The sequence below is a fragment of the Paraphaeosphaeria sporulosa genome (assembly GCF_001642045.1).
Source record: "Paraphaeosphaeria sporulosa strain AP3s5-JAC2a unplaced genomic scaffold CC84scaffold_2, whole genome shotgun sequence".
NCBI lineage: Eukaryota > Fungi > Ascomycota > Dothideomycetes > Pleosporales > Didymosphaeriaceae > Paraphaeosphaeria > Paraphaeosphaeria sporulosa.
The window spans coordinates 378813-399043 of NW_017253361.1; the positions used below are offsets into that span (position 1 = coordinate 378813).

General features: G+C 52.0%; 5 protein-coding genes across 5 annotated transcripts in view; 4 read left to right on the top strand and 1 right to left on the bottom strand.

The window, feature by feature from the left end:
- CC84DRAFT_433850 (uncharacterized protein) overlaps positions 1 to 3114 on the bottom strand; it is a 3996-nt gene extending 882 nt beyond the window's left edge. Inside the window, exons 1-3 of the mRNA XM_018186244.1 lie at positions 2995 to 3114; positions 2486 to 2917; positions 141 to 2438 (exon numbers count right to left, since the gene is read on the bottom strand). Coding sequence (XP_018039678.1) covers positions 141 to 2438; positions 2486 to 2830 — 2643 coding nt within the window. The 5' untranslated portion in view covers positions 2831 to 2917; positions 2995 to 3114. The remainder of the gene's footprint in view (positions 1 to 140; positions 2439 to 2485; positions 2918 to 2994) is intronic.
- A 5836-nt stretch (positions 3115 to 8950) lies between these two features.
- Positions 8951 to 9368, top strand: CC84DRAFT_1234687 (uncharacterized protein; the record flags this gene model as incomplete). The annotated part of the gene is made up of 1 exon (XM_018183824.1): positions 8951 to 9368. The coding sequence occupies one exon, from the start codon at positions 8951 to 8953 to the stop codon at positions 9287 to 9289; it is 339 nt and encodes a 112-aa protein (XP_018039679.1). The 3' UTR covers positions 9290 to 9368.
- A 1988-nt stretch (positions 9369 to 11356) lies between these two features.
- Positions 11357 to 11804, top strand: CC84DRAFT_1171908 (uncharacterized protein; the record flags this gene model as incomplete). Its single annotated transcript, XM_018179937.1, has 2 exons — positions 11357 to 11542; positions 11580 to 11804. The coding sequence occupies 2 exons, from the start codon at positions 11357 to 11359 to the stop codon at positions 11802 to 11804; spliced, it is 411 nt and encodes a 136-aa protein (XP_018039680.1).
- Positions 11805 to 14293: 2489 nt separating this feature from the next.
- Positions 14294 to 15271, top strand: CC84DRAFT_1160492 (uncharacterized protein). Its single transcript, XM_018177510.1, has one exon. It carries the CDS (start codon positions 14476 to 14478, stop codon positions 15127 to 15129), a length of 654 nt encoding a protein of 217 aa, XP_018039681.1. The 5' UTR covers positions 14294 to 14475; the 3' UTR covers positions 15130 to 15271.
- A 2026-nt stretch (positions 15272 to 17297) lies between these two features.
- CC84DRAFT_433922 (uncharacterized protein) lies at positions 17298 to 18637 on the top strand. The gene has a single exon (XM_018186245.1). The coding sequence runs from the start codon at positions 17781 to 17783 to the stop codon at positions 18540 to 18542; it is 762 nt and encodes a 253-aa protein (XP_018039682.1). The 5' UTR covers positions 17298 to 17780; the 3' UTR covers positions 18543 to 18637.
- The last annotated feature ends 1594 nt before the right edge of the window (positions 18638 to 20231 follow it).

Sequence of the window (20231 nt, forward strand, 5' to 3'; positions counted from 1 at the left end):
TCGAAGTCAACCTTGCCCGTGCTAAGCAGTAGCTTGACTACCGCCTCATGTCCGTTCTCTGCTGCCCGCGAGAGCAGCGTCTGTCCGCCATGATTATTCGCGTCGAAGTCAACCTTGCCCGTGCTAAGAAGTAGCTTGACTACCGCCTCATGTCCGTTCCCTGCTGCCCGCCAGAGCGGCGTCTGTCCAAAAATCTTGTCCTTCACGTCGATATCGACCTTTCCCGTGCTAAGCAGCAGCTCGACTACCGCCTCGTGTCCGTTCCCTGCTGCCCGCCAGAGCGGCGTCTGTCCAGACATCTTGTCCTTCGCATTGACGTCGACCTTGCTTGTGCTTAGCAGCAGCTTGACTACCGCCTCGTATCCGTTCTCTGCTGCCCACGATAGCGGCGTCCGTCCTTCGTAATCCCTCCAGTTGGCATTCACTTTACCCAAATCGATTAAATGCTTAACAATGGCCTTATTACCATTATCAATGGCCCAAGCGAAAACTTTCCAATCCTTGGCTATCGCATCTGATTGAGGTACCCACCGATTGATCAATCTTACTGACAGATCGTACATGGTTTCCGACTGCCCTGACATATAAAATATGTGGTGTAGCCAATATGCTCTCGCGTATGAATAGAAGCGGAATTCTTCCACCGCTTTCGACCGGAAGGGTTTACGCGCTTCGGCAAGGGTCTTGCTGATGTCGAAATCAGGCCGCTTGCTCGACCTTAAGAGTTTCAAAGCAAGATTTTGGACGGTGCTTGAAGACCCTATAGCGGCACGAACAATATTAGATGGTGTTGACTGTATTCTGACTGGAGGCACCCTCGTCTTGGATAGCTCGGTTCCGAAAACACCGTAGTTGAGGTAAGTGACAATAATGTCCGCCATTGTCCTCTGTGCCTTTTCCGCTGTAAATGCCATCTTGTTTAAGTCGTGAGACCCGTTGAGGAGGAATTGCTTGACGCTATGGTGTATGAAACGGATGGTGGTCTCTTCTTCGTCGAGAGTGAGGAGGCAACCACAGCAAGCCAGCGCCGAATGTACGTCATTTGGGAGTCTTGAAGGCGTCCAGATAGTGTCTCCAGGAACTACACTGAGAGCCTCTCGCAACTCATCCGCCGTTAGGGGCCGGGAGGCCGCTACAACAAGTTGCAGTATTCGTGTCTGGTAAGCCTGTCCTGATGGTCCTGATTTGTGCAGGATTCGGGAAAAGGTCTCTGAGAGGTCTCTAGGTAGGTCTGCGAGAGCATCTCGGATGGCCTCATCTGTTTTCATCTCACACAAAGACTTGATCTGGAGGGCAACCCAAAGGAACATTCCCTGCGATCCGTTTACGAGAGCATCCTGAATGTCTAGTATAAGTGTCGGGTCTCCAATAATTAGCTTTCGGCTTTCTAGGCAACTTCCTAGCTCTGCTTCAATGAATGCTTCAATGTCTGGGTTGTCCTCCGGAATCGAAGCAATCCGAGTGATTGCAAGTCGCTTAGTAAATGCCTCCAATCCATTGTTCGGCTCCAGTCGAAATGAGATCAAAAGCCGGAGTTTGAGAGACTGTTGGATCTTTTCAAGTCCTTGAGCCACTGCTTCTCTCTCTACATGTTCGCATTCGTCCAATCCATCGAGGACGAAGTACGCTTCGTGGCCGGATGGGAAACCGTGACAGATCAATTCGAGTACTCTTTCGGTACTCTCGATCGAGCAGGTCTCTTCGTATGCATCTGCCACCACAGAAAGGTCTGGTATGGTGCGCAGCAATTGTCGCGCCAGGGAACCAAGAATTGTCCGTGCCGTTAAACTCCTAGGAATATCGTACCTGCAAAAGAAGTATGCCACTGCAACCGTATCATTTCTGGCGCAAATATGAAGGTCGTCCACGATATTCGCTAGCAAAACAGATTTTCCCGATCCCAGTTTGCCTGTATACAGAAGCGTACACGATCTTGCGTAGTCTTTCCACTCCTGGTATTCGGCAAGCGACGCGAATAGGGATGAATTTCCGACTTTCCGGGTCTGTTTCCACGCTGTCTCATAGTCGTACTTGGAGCAAAAATCGAGCACTCGAAGATTCGTAGCTAGCTTTTGACGACGGTCAGCGGATTTAGAATGCTTGATAAATAGATCCCGGGATCGAGAGTTCTCTTGGGCTTCCATTAAGATCATCTCCTCCTTGATTGAACCGGCCCAACGATCGAGGTCGGTTTGGAAAGTCTTTAAGTCCGAATCATTCAAAGCGGACGTGACTTGCCGAAAGGTCGACATCGCTGTGAAGTTGAACAGATGACGGCAGAGACCAACTACCGCGATGAAATATTCACAGAGCTGTGATTGCAGACTGCTGGATTGCGGATAGAGTAGGGCCATTTTTTGGTAACGTGGGGCTGAGCGACCAATGCCCATGAAAAGAATGGACAACTTCTCGACGTAGCATGAGAAGCTCACGATTGACTGTGGATGTATTAGTGGATGAATGCACCAAAAGTCAAGGCACTGACGAGTAACGACATGCGCACCAGCGACCAGACGCCACATGCGACTATATTTTGCGAGCCTCCAACTACGACATCTCCAAGTGCGGCGAATTGCTGAACTCCTTGTAGGAAGTTTGTGAAACGGGGCCCAAAGCAACGGCCGCCAGCTTTTCTCGACATCTGACGGTCAATCTCAGCTGTAAGGCGCATCACATCGCTAGGATCTGGGGGATATTTGCGCGATTGGGATTTAAGAGTGCGGAAGGCGGTTTTCTGCCTGTCTGAGAGGTCCGCTTCAAACTGGGAAACAGCTTGAGCCAAGCGAATTTCGGGCTTTAGCCGCGAAGCATTTGCCACAACATTAGACATGGTGTACTGATTTAAGCAGGAAACCGACAGAGCGTAGCGAATCTTGACGCAATGGTTCCCATTCAGAGATTGAGAGGGAGTACGAAACTAAGCATGATCATAAGTGAGCGATTGTCCGCAGTACTGCTTAGCACACGTAGATGGCTCCGCGGGGCTGAACTTACCACATGAAGGACCCGAAGTTCAGCTTGCCTGCACCACTCATAAGTCGCGAAAGAAATCCAACCAAGATCGCTATTAGAACCTGATAGGTGAGGTAGTGGGAAGAGCTCAAATGCTGGCGCTCAGGCTGAGAACAGCTAAGATACTGTGGGCTGATTCAAAGGGCGGGCGATTGCACAGCCCACAGTGTGGCGCGGTAAGGCTGACATATTGGGTTAACGTGTTGGATCAGTAAGCTGGCCAGATCAGTAAGCTGGCCACCCCACCAAGCCGCGCAGCACTTCAACAGCGATATCTCTACAACAACATGATATTTTTCTATGAGATTTTGTACATAGATAGTCTATTGCTGCTTACACTGAGTCCTTCTGTGTCCTTGCTCATGGCACTTGCTGCACGTAGGTGGTGCGCGCTGGCGTGCAGGCGTCGATCCAGCATCAGCAGCCTCAGCGAGAGCTAGATGAGCTGTAGCAGCTAGAGCTCGCCCCTGATCAGCTTCTAGAGCTCCTCCTGTCGCAATATACTGTCTGCGCCTATCCTGCCTTTGTCGCCAGCGACGATTAGTTACCCGTAGCCTCCTATTCTCTTCTACAAGGAGCGTTACTGAGTTCATTGCAAGCTGACAACCCTTAACAAGCTGGGCAAAAGCAACGCTTGTAGGGCTCTGTGAGGACTTCTGAAGGCGATTCTGTAGGAGTCGTGCCTGCTTCTCTAGTTGTTGAGTAGTATGAGGCGTCTCAGCTGTCCATGTAGCCTCAGCATCTACTGCTGCCCCTGGTGGTGACGGGGTCCTGACTACTGTCAGGTGCGAGAGAACGCGATCTGGACAGGGAGGGATAAGTCCTGTTGCTTGAAAACCACTCTGGATATTCTTCTCTATGAAGACTATCCTGCGTACGCGTGGATAGATAGATAGAAACTCCTCCTTGTCCACATGAAAGACTCCTTGTCGTGCTAGCTCAGTCACCTCACGTCCATATGCAGCCTTGAGTGGCGAGAAACAGCTCACATCTAGAGGCTGCAGTAGATGGCTCGTGTGCGCAGGCATACAGAGGCTGACTATCCTGTGTTCTGCACAGTACTGAGTGAACTCTGGAGTAGCATGACTACTGTGGCCATCTAGGATAAGGAGCCTCCATGAGCCTATAGTACGAGACTCTGTATGCTGATTGAAGTGCTCTAGCCAGGTAAGTCCTAGCTGATCTGTCGTCCAGCCATTGTCGCTGACTGCGAGCTTCCAGCCTGCAGGTAGGTCGTTGTACCAGGTAGATTGATGGACCTTACCAGACAGGATGATGAGGGGTGGGATAGACCAGCCAGACGCGCAGATACACTCAATTGTCATCACCCAGCCTCTATTGCCTAGCTGTACGCGTACAGCTCTACCCACAGTGTCTGCGCTAGTCACTACCTTAGATGAGGAGGATCCTACACCCATCATGAATCCTGTCTCGTCGAAATTGTAGGTATCTTCATCTAGTATGCCATACGTCCTGCGCGTCTCCTCTACGCGCGTATACCATGCAGAGATCTTAATAGGATCCTCACATAGAGCGCGCTGACTGTGTAGCTTCCTATCCCACTTTGTCTGCAGCTCTGGCTGAGTCTTGATGAATCGTGATGCCCACTTCTGGCCTACAGGCGGAGGTGGAGGATCCTGGCCACGCGCGGCGAGTAGATGATCAGCCATCCGTCGTACGTCGATAATCTTGGGTGGAAATCCTCGTTGATCAAGCTCTAGGATCCACTAAACAAGAGACTGCTCCTCGCTAGGGGATAACTTTCGATTGACTGATACTATCTCGCGTTTTGGCTTGACACCATGGAGGCGCGTCTGCAGGGTCGATCGCGGTACATCAAAGGATAGTGCAAGGCGGCGAAGCGATCGAGTAGGATTAGATTGATAGGAGGCAATAGCAAGATCAATCCTGCCTTCTTTTGCAAGCTGTAGAGAGCGTTGTTGCGGCTTCATAATTGATGCAGATGGACGCGTCGCGCGCGGCTTGGTGGGGTGGCCAGCTTACTGATCTGGCCAGCTTACTGATCCAACACGTTAACGTGTTGGATCAGTCAGTGGCCAGGATCAGTCAGTGGCCAGCCCCACCAAAATCGCGACGCGTCTCTACATTCAGCACGCGATAACCTCTACAATGCGCACCCAGCAGCTCCAAAAAGAAGCTAGATTAGCTCTATCAACTCATGCAATTCAAACAAGACAAATTTTAAGTGTTCAAAAGGCTGCAGCCCTCTACAGTGTCCCACGAACGACCCTCCGCCGACGCATTAAAGGCACCCTACCTCAGGCGCAAGCCAACGCCCAGAAACGAAAGCTACACCCTATAGAGGAGCAGGCTCTAGTAGAGTGGATCCTAGGGCTTGACCGACGAGGATTTCCACCCCAGATTATTGACGTACGACGGATGGCTAATCATCTACTCGCTGCGCGTGGCCAGGATCCTCCACCTCAGCCTGTAGGCCAGAAGTGGGTATCGCGCTTTATCAACACCCAGCCAGAGCTGCAGACAAAGTGGGATAGGAAGCTACATAGCCAGCGCGCTCTATGCGAGGATCCTGTTAAGATCTCTGCCTAGTATACGCGTGTAGAGGAGACGCGCCAGACGTACGGCATCCTAGATCAAGATACATGGAATTTTGATGAGACAGGATTTATGATGGGTGTAGGAGGATCAAGCTCAAAGGCAGTAACTAGCGTAGACACTGTGGGTAGAGCTGTACGCGTACAGCCAGGCAATAGGGGCTGGGTCACGACAATTGAGGGCATCTGCGCGTCTGGCTGGTCTATCCCACCATTCATCATCCTGCCTGGTAAGCTCCACCAAGCTGCCTGGTATACAGGCCTACCTGCAGGCTGGATGCTCGCAGTCAGCGACAATGGCTGGACGACAGATCAGCTAGGGCTTGCCTGGCTGGAGCACTTCAATCAACATACAGAGTCTCGTACCTCTGGCACTTACCGGCTCCTTATCCTAGATGGACATAGCAGCCACGCTACACCTGAGTTCGATAGGTACTGCGCAGAACACAAGATAGTCACCCTCTGTATGCCTGCACACACAAGCCATCTGCTACAGCCCTTAGATGTGAGCTGTTTCTCACCACTCAAGGCTGCCTATGGGCATGAGGTTGCTGAGCTTGCCCGCCAAGGTATCTTCCATATCGACAAGGAGGAGTTTCTATCTATCTATCCACGCGTACGCAGGACAGTCTTCACAGAGAAGAACATTAAGAGTGGTTTTCAAGCGACAGGACTCATCCCTCCCTGTCCAGATCGCGTCCTATCAGGCCTGACAGTAGTCAGGACCCCATCACCACCAGGGGCAGCAGCAGATGCTGAGGCTACATGGACTGCTGAGACGCCTCATACTACTCAGCAGCTAGAGAAGCAGGCACAACTTATACGAGATCGCCTTCAGAAATCCTCACAGAGTCCTACAAGCCAGGCTTTCGCCCAGCTTGTTAAGAGTTGTCAGCATGCGATGAACTCAGCGACGATCCTTGCAGAGGAGAATAGGAGGCTACGGGCAACTAATCATCGGCGAAGACAGAGGCAGGACAGGCGCAGACAGTATATCGCTACAGGAGGCGCTCTACAGGCTGAACAAGGCCAAGCTCTAGCTGCTACGGCCCATCTAGCTCTTGCTGAGGCTGCTGAAACTGGGCCTACTACTGCGCGCCAGCGGGCACCACCAACGTGTAGCAAATGCCATGAGCAAGGACACAAGAGAACTCAGTGTAGACAGCAATAGACTATCTTTGTACAAAATTCTATAGAAGATTATCCTATCGTTGTGGAGATATCGCTGTTGAAGTGCCGCACGGCTTGGTGGGGCTGGCCACTGACTGATCCTGGCCACTGACTGATCCAACACGTTAGCAGGTTCCGGAGGGCATCGTAATAGTATGTGTCTACGTTACAAAGTGGGTGTCGCTGTGCGTTGGACCGCGTCTCGAAATAGCGATGTTCCAAGCGCTTGCAGAAGCTAGCGCCGCGACCGTTCGGTACATCGCATGCCCGCTGACTATCACATGAGCCGTATAGGCTTGCTGAACACTGACGCTGTTAAATTACGGCTAGGCCTCTGCTGTACAGTAAGGATGTAGGTCTTTGCTTGGCAGTCCTGCTCGATGAAGCACAGATGAGTGCCGCAACGCAGCCACCTTATCAAGCGTAGTATTCTTCTCGGTATATAAGCATTGCATAGCACTCTACAGGGTAACGACTTTTAGACAGATACACCATATTTTAAGTAGAGGCCGAGGCAGGCCGATGTAGGGGTGTCAAGGATATGAGGAGTGAGATGCTGTATTATAAAGTCGACAGGGAAGTCACGCTAAAGATATCAAGTACATAAGAACCTAAAGAGCCCGAGTATCTATTCCGAGAGTATCTGAACGGTGCGGTCGTCGTCGGTGTTGTTGTGGTAGAAAGTGCTGCTGGTGTTCCGCTACGGTGGTTGTTTTGTTACAATTGGATGGACGGTAGCATGAATATCAGAATGGTACAAACCTGAGCAATACCCTACTGCCATCGACATGGACACTAAAAAAGATGTGGGTTTCTTGGTTAGAGTAATACTCGTCTATCAAGCTTTTATTACTGACAACACTTTACGTAAGATAGCGGAGGGATTATGGGAAAACAGTCAAAAGGCAGCTCTGGACAGTTTGGATGCGGCGGTAGTCGCAAAAATGACGAGAAAGTAAAGACGAGACATCCAGGGGCGATGAATGCTCGCGCCCATAGACGACGCTGGTTGAGTATATAACAGCGACCTGTATCAAATCAGCTCCATAGCTACGTGCCAAGGAAGTTCGTGGTCTCGGGGGTTGATGGCTCGCTTTTCTAGAGATTGTCTTGTTTGGGCGAAGATGCAGCTCACGTTCAACACACGGGTTACATCCGGTCGTCTCGTACATATTCATAGTATCTCCATTGCAATGGCGTTGTCGCTCGAACGATAGAACAATTCGTCCAAACATGTACCTGCCTCCTAAATTGATTATTGGTCTGTTCCTCCAATGCTTATCGTGTAGACCGGATATCAATCTTTCATTTTCCATATTTACGGTCGTACAGCCATAATGAAGGATGCAGGAGCAAAGTGTGAATAGCAAGCAGCGGACAGCGATGCTGGAACCATTAGGCCTGGATGGACGGAGATGGCGAACGACGTTGCGCGACAGTTCCGGAGAGCACGGGTTACGACGAGCGATGCACTGGACTTGCGAGACGAGAAGAAGCGAAGCTATAGCTGGAAGAAAGTTAGCGTTGTAGTTTATTTCTATGGGGGACAAGGCTCGGGATGGATGCCAAAATGCCGAAACGTCGGCATTCATCACTTCTTTGTGTTATATGTTTTCTAATGTCTATTCCGTAGATGAGGAAAACCTACCGTGTGGGAAATTAAACGAGGTACCTCAGCTTCAAGTAGCCACAGTTCCATATAATTGACAGAATAATCGAATTTAGAGTATTGGTCTTGTGCTGTAGCGCTTACACTATTTGGGGAAACGCTTTACACATAAATTATATGCGCGTGGCGTCCTTACAAATGTTGTCTATCCGCTTATAGCAAACTATGGTAATAGACGCTGCTTAAGTTGCACCTAATAAGCCAATAATGCTACATATAATTGGTTATATAGTCTAGTCAGATTTTGAAGCCTTAGTGGATAATAGCGTATCTTATCTAGTTCACAGAAGCGTTGTGTTGACTAGGAAAGCACTCTTCTAGCTACCTACTACCCCACGTCCAACTTTGTAAACTTGCGAAATATGCGCTTTGGGGACCTTGACTTTGCCGCTCTAACCTCTGCAAACTCACCTTGGTCTTTGGGCTGTAGAGACGTAGCTTACAGCGTTTTGAGTCGATCTCTTAGCTGTTTGCACCATTTTGAAGAAAGACTCCCGTTGATCCTGACTCGGAGCGTGTCACGATGCCCACCAGCTCTTGGGACAGCTCCTCCAGCGACGAGACTATCCGCGTTCGCCAACTTTCTCCAGTCCCAGCCATCCACAACGGTCCTGGTCATCGCTTCACTCCAGTCTTTGACCGGATTCATAGCCGCGACGATCACGGAATAAGCGGTGCTGCGGCACTCGATGCCACTGATATGGCAGGTGTCAACTTCAAGCACGTTGACCGGAACAAATATATGATGAACCTCGCGCGCAATGAGGTCGATATCCTGACTGAGAAGGGCGACCGCCAAACGGCCAAAGCCACACTTGTGAACCACGCAACCATTGAACCTCCACGATGCATCTTTCGTTGAGATTGTAAATCGAAGCAAATTAGCATGGAGTAAAAGTAGCCGCAATCATTGGTCCGTAGGCGTTAGAGTCGAACGCCAGGGAAGTAGAGAACTTCCTCGATAACGTCGCCAAGGAGCTTGAGCATGAGCAAAAGCGCAGGGCCAAGTCGAATACCGGCGACCACAATGATGGCGAGCGCCGTATCCGCAGCGACCGCCACTAAGGCAGGGAGTAGAAATTTTCTCCAAACAACAAGGGCGTGTGCGGCCATATTCTTCCGAATCATCTGTCGTAAGCCCGGCTGCGGCACCGCGGTGCTAAACAGTGGTCCTCAGACATATAGCAAGTATGCGGTCCAAAGTGTTCAGTCACAGCCTGCTACGTAGCAAGAGCAAGATCAAGAACGGTGTTGTAATCTGCAGGACTGGGTTGCACAGGGCTTCGCTAAGAAGGCTGGCGACGTCACGGAAGTGGTCAAGTCGTTGTAGGTTCTTGCACCGTCTGGATCAATCATACCCATGGTACTTGAAGAGAAGCCCTCGCTCTTGCAGTCGAGGCGACAGATACATACGTTGATGCAAAGGTGGCGGCCATGCAGGCAAAGCTAGAAGATTCAGGTTCGTCAGACGAAGGAAACCCCAGATCAAGAGCAAGGGCAAGTGAAAGCAGTGTAGCAAATAGAAAGAGTCTCAGTTTAATAGGGGAAGGAGCATCTTACAAGGATGCCGCACACGTTGGGCGAAGCGACCGCAGCAGTTCTGGCGGTTTCAGGCGGAGGAGGTGCCTCGATGGAGGCTAGAATCAGGCAGAACCGGCAGTATCACCACACAAGAACCTGATTTGCAAGATTGAAAAGGATAAACCGCGTGTTTGGCTTTTTCAAGAACAGCGAAATCGTGAGGTGGAAGCTGCAGGACCACACAGCTCATGAGGAGGGTATGCTCGCGTGGAAGAATGCTGCATGAGATCGAGTTTTGGAGCAGAGGAGCTCGAGCATGCGGCCGATGTACTCCAACCTAACCCGCAAAGTTGTCATCGTATACCTTTTGTAAACCCTTTCTTAGAGCTGTAGCGGGCACACAGTTATACTGGTAACCCATTGATCCATACCTATACTACTAAATACGTAGTATATTGATCAAAATACCTAGTTCCGCTGCGTGAGTGATGTGTGTTAGTTTCATCGGTGTCAAGACCTGCTATGGCAGGTAAAATCAAGGCAACCCTGTCCCGCTGTAAAAGCCAAAGATCACGGTCCGAGGCTCAATAATAATTACTCAAGCTCAGTGGGCGAGCGATCCTTACGGGCCTAAGTCGCTCGGTGTCGCGATCTGCTCTGGGGGGCGACATGAATGCTTGCAGGCCTCTCTGTGAGTACAAACAGAGCAAGCCCACAATCTGGAGAGTGTCTTTGACTACTAATTATCACCTATATATGCTCATATTGCCCTTGAGCGGTGAAAGAGCAGGGTGGCATCTACGGAGGGCAAAAATTAGCAAAAAAGGAAGCCTGTCCGGTTGGGTATGTTACGCCCAGGCGTTGGAAACCCACTCGGCGGGAGTTAGGTTCGAACTGTTGCCGTGTATGTACCCCTATGACCACTAGTTAGTATCTGCTTTTACCGTTCCACACCCCACAGCGCTTAAATGGCAGATGACGCTACCATTCAGCCACCGTGGAGTGTGGAACGGAGAAGACTCCGACAAGAAAATATATAATACCGTAGAGACGTTGTAGATCTCTGTATTTCGGAACTGTAGATTGTGGGCTGAGGCAAACGGGTATTGGTGAGGGACATGGCTGCCATTGAAAGGGAAGTCGCGGGCTCTTCGAATCTCACCTCAACACCACACTCCACGGCCGAAAACCCCGCACAACCCCGCCTACAACATCAAGACAGCCCCCGAGATGGTCTTTTTCATAGTCGGCGTCATGTTCTACCTTCCGCCTCGGCTGCCTATGGCTCGGCGCGCTCCGCGAGTCTGTCGGCGGCGAGTACCTCGACGGCAACCACTAGGATAACAATCGTGGCCTTGCGCAAGCTCTGGCTCTCGGCATAACTGTGATCCTCTAAGTCGTTGTCGCAATGTTTTACGTCGTTGTTCAGATCTACATGTCTGCCATCGGCGTGCGCGTGAACCTCTACGGTACCCTGGTGGGCGTCGATATTGTTCTCTACAACATCGCATTCGCCATCGGTGTCAAGCTGCTCGTCAACTTCGACTGCACCCATCGATTTAGCCTTCAAGATGTCCAATATGCTAGTAAGCATGTACGTGGTGGTCAGCCTCTTGATCGACACCCGCCAGATGTTCATTTTCGTCATCAACCGGACTCTCCGCGGCAACATCGTGGGCAGCGAGCCGCGCCGAGGCCCCCTCGTTGGGCGTGTACTTGCTCCTCTACGACTTCCTGGCAGATTGAGTTTCGTTATCCGCGAACTCGGTTTCTACTTCTTCGTTACGAGGCTCGGCGACATCTTCCTGGTCTTCGCCACGAGCGGCTCATTCCTTAAATCTTCGTCTTCGACTTGAATCTCGACCGCTATACCCGCATCGTATTCGCCGAGTACCTCCTCCTCGAGGTATTATTTGACGTGATTGCCGAAGAGCATCGATACGACTCCTTGTGATACGAGCAACACAATGCCCCTGGGGTTAATGTTGGTATAAAAGAACCTAGGGAGAAGACATCTGGCGCACGGAAAGGTCTATATGGGGCTGCTGAAGGGATGGCAGTCCGCTCCGCTGGGGAGCTCGTGGTGAAGCGCATTTAGTGTTGCAGACGTACGGCCCATCTTGAATACAAACTAAAATCCAAGTGCTTCCTGTGCCATGCCGGTGAAATGCATGACGTGATATAACTTGAGAAGCCTCTTATCATGCCGAACATTTAGATAACATGCTTGCTGAAATAGAAAACATGCATGGTCGGAGGAGTATCATCAAGGTGCATTTCAAGGATTCAGGAAATCCTTGCGCGGCGGAATTGCCTACAGCACCCAAAGCATGATGTCCACGTTTCAAAGCAAGCGGAGCGCAAGCATTCTAACCGCAGCAGCCAAAACGGGACTTAGTGAATGCTCGCACCGCCTCTCGGGAGGGCCCAAACAAATGCATGGCTGCATCATCACTGTTCCGCAGCCCGCTTCTCGCTGAAGCAGCGAAATAGCGCTTTTGGAAAAGGTCCTGTGCTTGCTGTGTGCGGATATCTCTTGGCGCAAACACGTGTGGGGCGGCGAGCGTAGCCAGCCATCCCACTCTCCCAACCGCCGCGACACCACTGCGTCTGAGGAAGCAATTCGAGACACAGCCGGAGAGGCAAAGACGCGACCAGACTCAGGGTTCCGCTAACAATTGGGTAAAGCTCCGGACGTCGGAAACACACCCGGTTGACCAGCACCACGCCCGACACTATGGCCGACTATGCGGAGAACATCGACCTCAACGTTAAGAACGACAACAGTCTCATCGACCTCTTTCTTCTCGTCATCATCATGAATAACTTCTTCGCCGGGTTACAGCGTGTTTGAAGAATGAGCCCGCCGCAAGAAGCCGTGGTTGTGCATCATACTCTACAGGTTCCTCGTCGTAGTCTCGTCATGGCCCAAGAACCTGCGCGCCCGCAAAAAGCCGCGCAAACCTCTGGCAGCCTGAAAAAAAATACGCATGGCACACACGAGCGCGGTAGGCGGAAGTGCGACTTCTGTGCCAAAAAAAAGGGATACTATTTGCGGCGTGTGCCAAGCGAAATTCGAGAGGCATGAGCTGACCTGGACGTGGAGCATCTTCGAGTTGCAGCCGCGTGTGTACCATTGGCTTCAAGTCGTTGTGTCCGCCTTGAAGTCTTTGTGTGATGGGGTCCGGAAGCTGCCACAGAAGCAAGAGCCGGCGGAGAGTGGACATGACGACAAGAGTATGAGCGCGGAGGGTGGGCAAGGCCACAAGCCTACGGGAGTCGAAAGGGAGAGGGCGCGCTAGCAGAGGAAGAAGCTTAGGAGAGCGGCAAAGGCTAGAGCGGAGCAAGAGGTCAAGTAGGAGAGGTCTGTATGTTGGATTGAGTCCCGGTGATGATGAGGAGCGAGCATGTCGGAGACCTCCGGGCCGTGGGGGTTTGAGTGCCCATAGGCATGATACTGTACGAGCGTCATAATGCAGGAAACGAGGCCTCTATTTTCCCTCCCAGACGCAGGCTTTCGTAGAGGTGACAGTGATGGAACAATATACTTCGACTCGCCTTCATGGATTCTGAACGAGAAGCTTCGGTGCAGAACGGATACGCTGAGTACCCTTCGAAATTGCAAAGTTGCCTCAATAGCAAAGTGCCCTTTGCAGAAATGGCACAAGCTTTGACATAGAGATCAAGGCCATGGAAAAGCATTCAGGAGAATGACCGCTAGAGTCGACCCAAGCGTCTCCCTTGATGTTGATATATGTTGGATCCATCCTTCTTAATGGCCAGAAGGCCGGAAATCCCTCATCTTGAGTTGACTTTTAGGATGTAACCAGCTTGAGGCCGCGCGCCAGTATAATTGCCGGTTTCTCGACGGTCAGATGGCTCCCATGAGGTGTTTATTGGTCATGGATCTACGAGTATCGCAATTGCCATGCCGAACCGCATGCATCGTGCTTGCCTAATATAGCAGCTTCGGCAGCAACCCGAGAAACTCCTACCGCGGAATGACTTGTAAGATGCACCGAGATCAAAGCTGTCCTTCAGTGCGATTGCCAGACTCTCGGCGATAATGGCGTAGCTACATGGGCAGATCCTATCGCCTACTCGAGAAGCCGAGACTGGTGATTGTTTTGGCTATCCATTGGCATCGCGGCAGCAAACAAGGAAGGCTTTGCCTCACAATACAACATAGCAAAAGCCGGGAAAGGCCAATCGTCTCCAGAGCCTCGAGGATCCGCCGCGAAAGCGACCTAAAAGAGTTCTAGGTCGACACAGGCCGTGCTGCCTGTTATGACATCTACGCATGTAACCCCAGTGCCAAAAAAAAAGGCTGCAAAAAAGAAGCCTGATTCGGTGGGTATGTTACGCCCAGGCGATAGAACAGCGCCGACAACTGCGGTGTTCGAACTGCCGCCCTATACACTAGTTAGCAATCGCCTCCAGGTGTGCAGCCACGGCACCAAATGGCAGATGACGCTACCATTCAGCCACCGTGACTGCACATTGGCGATTGCCAAAAGTAAGATATATATGGTCGTCCGGAAAAGGATTTCGGGGGTTTCCATGGCGTCAATGTGGCGTGTGGGCTTTCTCGAGGTGGTGATTTACGCATGTTTGCCGAATATTGCAAGGCCCTTCATGTGGCAGACTCTCACTTCGCCCGTCACAAACGGCCTACGAGCTGCGGGGCGCCCGGCATTAATGCAGCGCGCCTTGCATAGCTGCTTCGCCATACACTTGGCCAAAGTAGGCGGCGTTGCTCTTTCCAAGGCGTTCGGGGGGGGGTTTGCCTTCGAGGCGTCTAAGAAACCCTCGCCCATTCGGGCACGCCCGCAAGTTCATACAATAGCACCTATGCAAGCTGCCGTGTGGCTTCTTCTGCTTGCTATACTCTTCACTTTGTGCCTGGGTCGACGTTGGCGCGTCGAGGTCGAGGTCCCCAGCCCCACTACCCTCACCCACAACGCCATCCCCTTCACACCAGTCTTCCACAATCTACACCGCGCAACGCCCGCAGGTCAGCCTCTCGCTGCCAAGGCGGCTGCGAGGGTGGTGAGCTTCGCGAACAGCTGCTCACACTGCGTTTGGTTCGATGGCGGCTGCTTGGAGCGGTTCCATGGACGTCGCCGCGTCGATCATTTGCCTCTACGACGACCTGCCCCCTCACCACCACCATCCGCCTAGTGACCCCTCGAGAGAGGGCATGGAGGCTACGCAAAGCTACGCGTGGTGTCGACAAGCAACGGCAACGTTCGATTCGACCTCGACCTCGACCGACTTGTCGTAGGCCGCGAGTCCCGGCGGTGGGGTGCACGCCATACTCTTGCCCCGCAGCTTGGGGGGTCGCCAACACCAACGAAAAATTCTCCATCCACTCCAAGCAACGTTTTGCGAAATCAGGTACGTTGCAAGAGGCAAATGGCTCTGGGTGACCGTCTAACGTGGCATAGAACCCAACCGAAGCGGCGAATTTTCGAGAACATCGACGCTGCAACTGCCCCAAAACCGAGAACTGGAGATCCTGTCACGCATGGCAGAAGTACACAACAGCCGTTTGAATGGACAATCGGCCTCCGTTGAGGGTAGGCGGCGCTCTTACGGCAAGGTGTTCCCGCCACTACCGAAACATATCTCTTGCGACACCGACATTGTCAATCTTTGAAGCTGCCTTTCCAACGCGCATCGCTTTCGATAAACATTTTGCAAACAAGAGAGTCGAATCACTACATCCCTGTCAGCATATGAGCGACCAAAGCCTTGAGACTCCTCATAACCTTCATCCATGGCTCAGACCTAGAGGTTATCGCACAACAAGATCCGCGGGTGCTTCCCCGGGCTCTCTGTTACGCAGTATCTATTCGAGGTCATGGATGACCCAGTCATCATCGCCGACGTTCTATCCGGGTGCGAATAAGAAAATCGAATACTTACGCTCTGCCACGAGAGCAAGCCTTGATATTTGAATCCGCTAGACCTTGACATCCTACATTGCTCAGCATTCCGCGGTTAAACGGGCAATAACTCGTAGGATGTCTCAGGCGAAACCATAAGGACTTCGAGTCATCTTCTTTTGATCTTTCTATCTCCCAGCTGTTCGTCAACAGCTGGCCAATCTCATTCATTTGTCGCGACCTGAACAACTCTTCAACCTGGCCCCTGTCAGTCACGGAATTGTTCCGTTCGCGTAGGTATGTTTTCAAGTCGGGGCCCACGATAATCTTCAATCGGACTGGTCGAAGTTCACTCCAAGATGATGAACCATTGCCCCAAGAGTAACATGTCGAATTGGGGTCGTTTCAAGACAATACTTCCGGAAACTTCCCCCAGCAATATGTCCAGAACGGAATTTTGGGCGCTGAAAACGAGCCAGGTGCCTGTGCAATGGACGGCGACCAAGGCTTATCTACGCCATTTACAGAAACTCTCCGCTTTGGATATGGACCTGTCTGAGGGCGTAGCGGGAATCTTGGAGAGACCGATCCGCCGGCGTATGGTGTCATATCTGGCGGCCTTTGTCAAGCCGGTTCGCAACTGCGCCATTTGGTATGAAGCCGTTCTTCGTCGACTTCGCCAAGAACCTTCGCGATGACGCTGTATGATCGACGAGCAAAACAAACTCTTTCACATCGGAGCGTCCGCGCGGAATTTTCAAGGATGCAATCTCTGATAACGGGGTTAGACCATCCCATATTGCTTCCCCCCTCTGTTCTAATGGGGAGAATGATACGGACGGCGAGCTCACGCAAGAAGCATCGATTTGGTATTAGCCGTGTGCCAAACACCGCTCCGATCCGCATTCCGATCCTTGGAGCACCTTTCCAAATTGTGCCTTCGTACCTTTGAAGAGCATGGGCCTTATTCTTGATCATGGCCAAAGTGCCAGAGTCAACTGACGTGGATGTCAATTGGAGTCCGGAGAAAATAGGGATTGGTTCGAGGAGATCAGTTCGAAATTATTGGACCTGGGCTACGAAACGCCCGCCCGGGCGTCCGTCGACATGGTCCCTAGCCTCAGTCTTCGAACCTACAATCGACTCGCAAGCCAGAGCATCGTCATAGCAAAGATATCGGAGCTACAATGCCTCTTGCAAAATGCCTGGTCTGCGTTCTCGAGGGTAGCTGGGTCGACGACCGCCAATGCTTGCTCATCTACTATTGCAAGAGCGAGGCCGAATCTTCCACCCGCCTGGCTGGTGAGTGCACGAACTAGATCAACGATGCCCGGATCCGATATTTCGCCAGTCGGCTGAGAGTCAAGCACCGTAGGTCTTTCTGATAACTCGGACTAGGAAATTGTCGCTGGGAGGAAGGCAATTCCAAAAACGGTCGTTTCTGCGTCGCAGCGTTCGCAGATAGATACAATCAAAAACCCTGGCTCAGAACTGTATGCCCCGGAGAAAGACGGCTCGTTTGAGGCCTTCAATCAACGATCTCTCAACCCGGTGATCGAGAGGTACTGAAAATAATTTGCTTGCTCCTCTATGTGCAGCTGCAGCCCTCAGACAGATACATGTCGCCGTTTCTCCTGCATGCAGGACGTCACATTTCTGCCGCACTTATAGCTCTAGTACAACAAGAAGCTGTGGGTCCGGGAATGGTCCTGGTGCATCGTTCAGATGGAGTCACACCACTCGTTCTGTTCACGTAAATATGTCCCGAAGATAGGACGGCCTGCTTAGTGTCCACCTAGGCACACTTCGCCAAGCTGAGCTGAAGAATATCCGCCTGCTGTGCACTAGAGCTGACGATTATCCATGGAGGTCTATCGTTTTGTCTTCGAGAGGAAATGATTGCGCCGAGACTCCCGCATGAGATACCAGACTGGTGGGTGAGTGATGAACGTGCTTCGGATGACTGGATCGACCCACATGCCGCTCCCAATTATAACGCCAACATTGTCTACTACGAAGCGTAGGACGATTCCAGTGACGACGACAGCGTCACAGAGCTTGACCATGCACGGAACATGCCACACAAGGTCGGCAATGAGACTCCGAGCATTGATTTTATCGATTCCTGCCTCCTGTGCCCACAAGTCGAGATGCAGGCTCAAGCCGCAGGTGTCCCAATCCCGCCGGATCATATGGCATTTCAAATGGAGTCACACGATGGGTCCCATTGCCGGCGCTGGCCGCGGCGATTTGCAAGACTCTAGGCAATTTCCAGAGGGCCACGGCAAACTGTCTCCCAGTGGGGACGCGGACGTCCAGTTCACTGGCCACGCGACCATAAAGGATGAGCTGCAAAACTCATCAAGTATCTCTGATGCCTGTCCACCGGTCCTCGTCTGGACATCACTCAAAAGCTGGCAAACGCCTTTGGAGATGGTCGCCGACGGCCCTGCCTCCAAAACCTACTGCGTTCAGGTTGATAACCTCCCTGGACAGCCTTTCCAATACAAGGTTCGGGTTGGTAACCGTCGGGTCCTCGACGACCATATTGGCCTGCGCAGACGAAGCAATCATGAATGCGGTCTAGAAGATAGCCAGCCTGAAGTCACTGATGATTGCCGATTCCCTATAGTGACGTGCCGCCCCCATGGGGTATCAACCAAATCAACCAGCTTGCTACGTTCAAACGTGGCAGTGCGGTCGTGACAGAGCATAAAAGTACCTCGCTGGTTATCCCGGGATGCCGGCTCTTAGCGGAGCGGCGCAATGCTGAACTTTGGCGTTGGTAACGACGGCGGCGACCCATTCGCAAAGTCGTTTTGGATAGTGGACAGAGTACAACAACCAGGATGATATCAAGGTGTGGCCCAATCGGATGATGGCTCTTGAAGCTTGCCTTATTTGCATTGGTTGCTCGAACTTCCGACTCGAGGTGGAATGAATTGGCGGCGTGAAAGCGCCTGACTCGCTCGTCGACTCCCCCAGCAACGATATCGACCAGAAGACATCTGCTCGAGGATGTCATAGCTCGACTGCCATGGAAGAGAAACGTCTTGAACAAAAGTCTGGCTGTCGATCCATGGAAGAACGAAGGGTCGGCCGGCTCCATCCATGGTGCGGTCACCTCGTCGTTTCTGGCTCCTGTCTCGTCTCCTCAACGCGCGACGGCATGAGACTTGTATCATGCGAGTACATTGCGACTCGAGAGAAGCGCCACGGCGTCATGATTGCTTTCGAGCTCACGGGTGATGCGCAGAGACTCCTGGTAGGTCAGGATTCTGTCCAGATATAGCTCGTCGGTTGAGCGAGGCGCTGGCATTTGATACAATTTTCGAGACGACGGTTGGCGAGGGAGCTTGAGAATGAGTGACTGGCACGGCCGCGGTCTGGCCCGCGAATCTGGGTGTAAAGTAAATGTCAAGAGAACATTTTATTGATCCAGGTCAAAGCCTACAAGCTACACCTAAAAAGCCAGGGAAGCCGTTATCGTTAGTGATCACCTTCAAGGATTGGGGCGAGGACCGCTGGCGAACAGAATAGTCCACCTTCCCCAAGCGGACCACAATCTTGCGCTTCTCCTAGTATACGGCGTGCCAGCTCCAAGCGGGAGTCCCATCATGAGTGCTCCGGCCGGTTGTTGCTGTCCGTTGCGAGGCGCTGAAAGATCTGGAGATACATCTGGTGCAAGCCCACCCTGGACGCACAGACTTTGAGCATAGCAGACCTTGCTAAAGTTCCCGCGGCTTTGTTTGACTCGTTCGAGGGGTTTCGGCTGTTGATCTGGTGGTGCCGTCGCGGTCGCAGTCGCGGTTGCTCGTGGTCCCGCCGGCGGACTCTCATGCACTGGACATACCGCTGCTGAAGTTATCATGAGACAACCTGGCAAGGTCAGGATTGGGAGGTGCAAATCGAACGGCGAACGAGCGCGGTCGTGGTCGCAGTCGCGATTACTCGGGGGTACTGCCGGCGATAGGTTTTCCACGCCTTACACACGCCGCTGTTGGGATAGATAACAAACAAGCCCAGAGAACGAAGATCAGGATTGCGGCGCAGATGCCAGAGAAATGCGTTATTGTGGTTGCAGCGAGAGAAGTCGCGGTGCAAAGAGAAATTGCGGCTGTCGGAGGAGCAAGGACCAAGTCGAGGAGGGAGAAGCTGCAAACGAGGCACAGAAGCTTCCACTTTCAGCTGTTGAGCAAGAGCGCGCCGAAGAGGGTCGTGTAAAATTGTGGAGTTGATGAAACGGGTGATGGGGTGGGGGAGGAAGAAGAGAGCGCGCGAAAAATTGAGGCCCCTCCCCAAATGCTGGTACCCTCACCAATGACTCTAGCCTGAGGCGCCATGGCTAACTGGCAAAGCATCATCAGCACCACGCAAAAGCTTCTACGGCCTTGT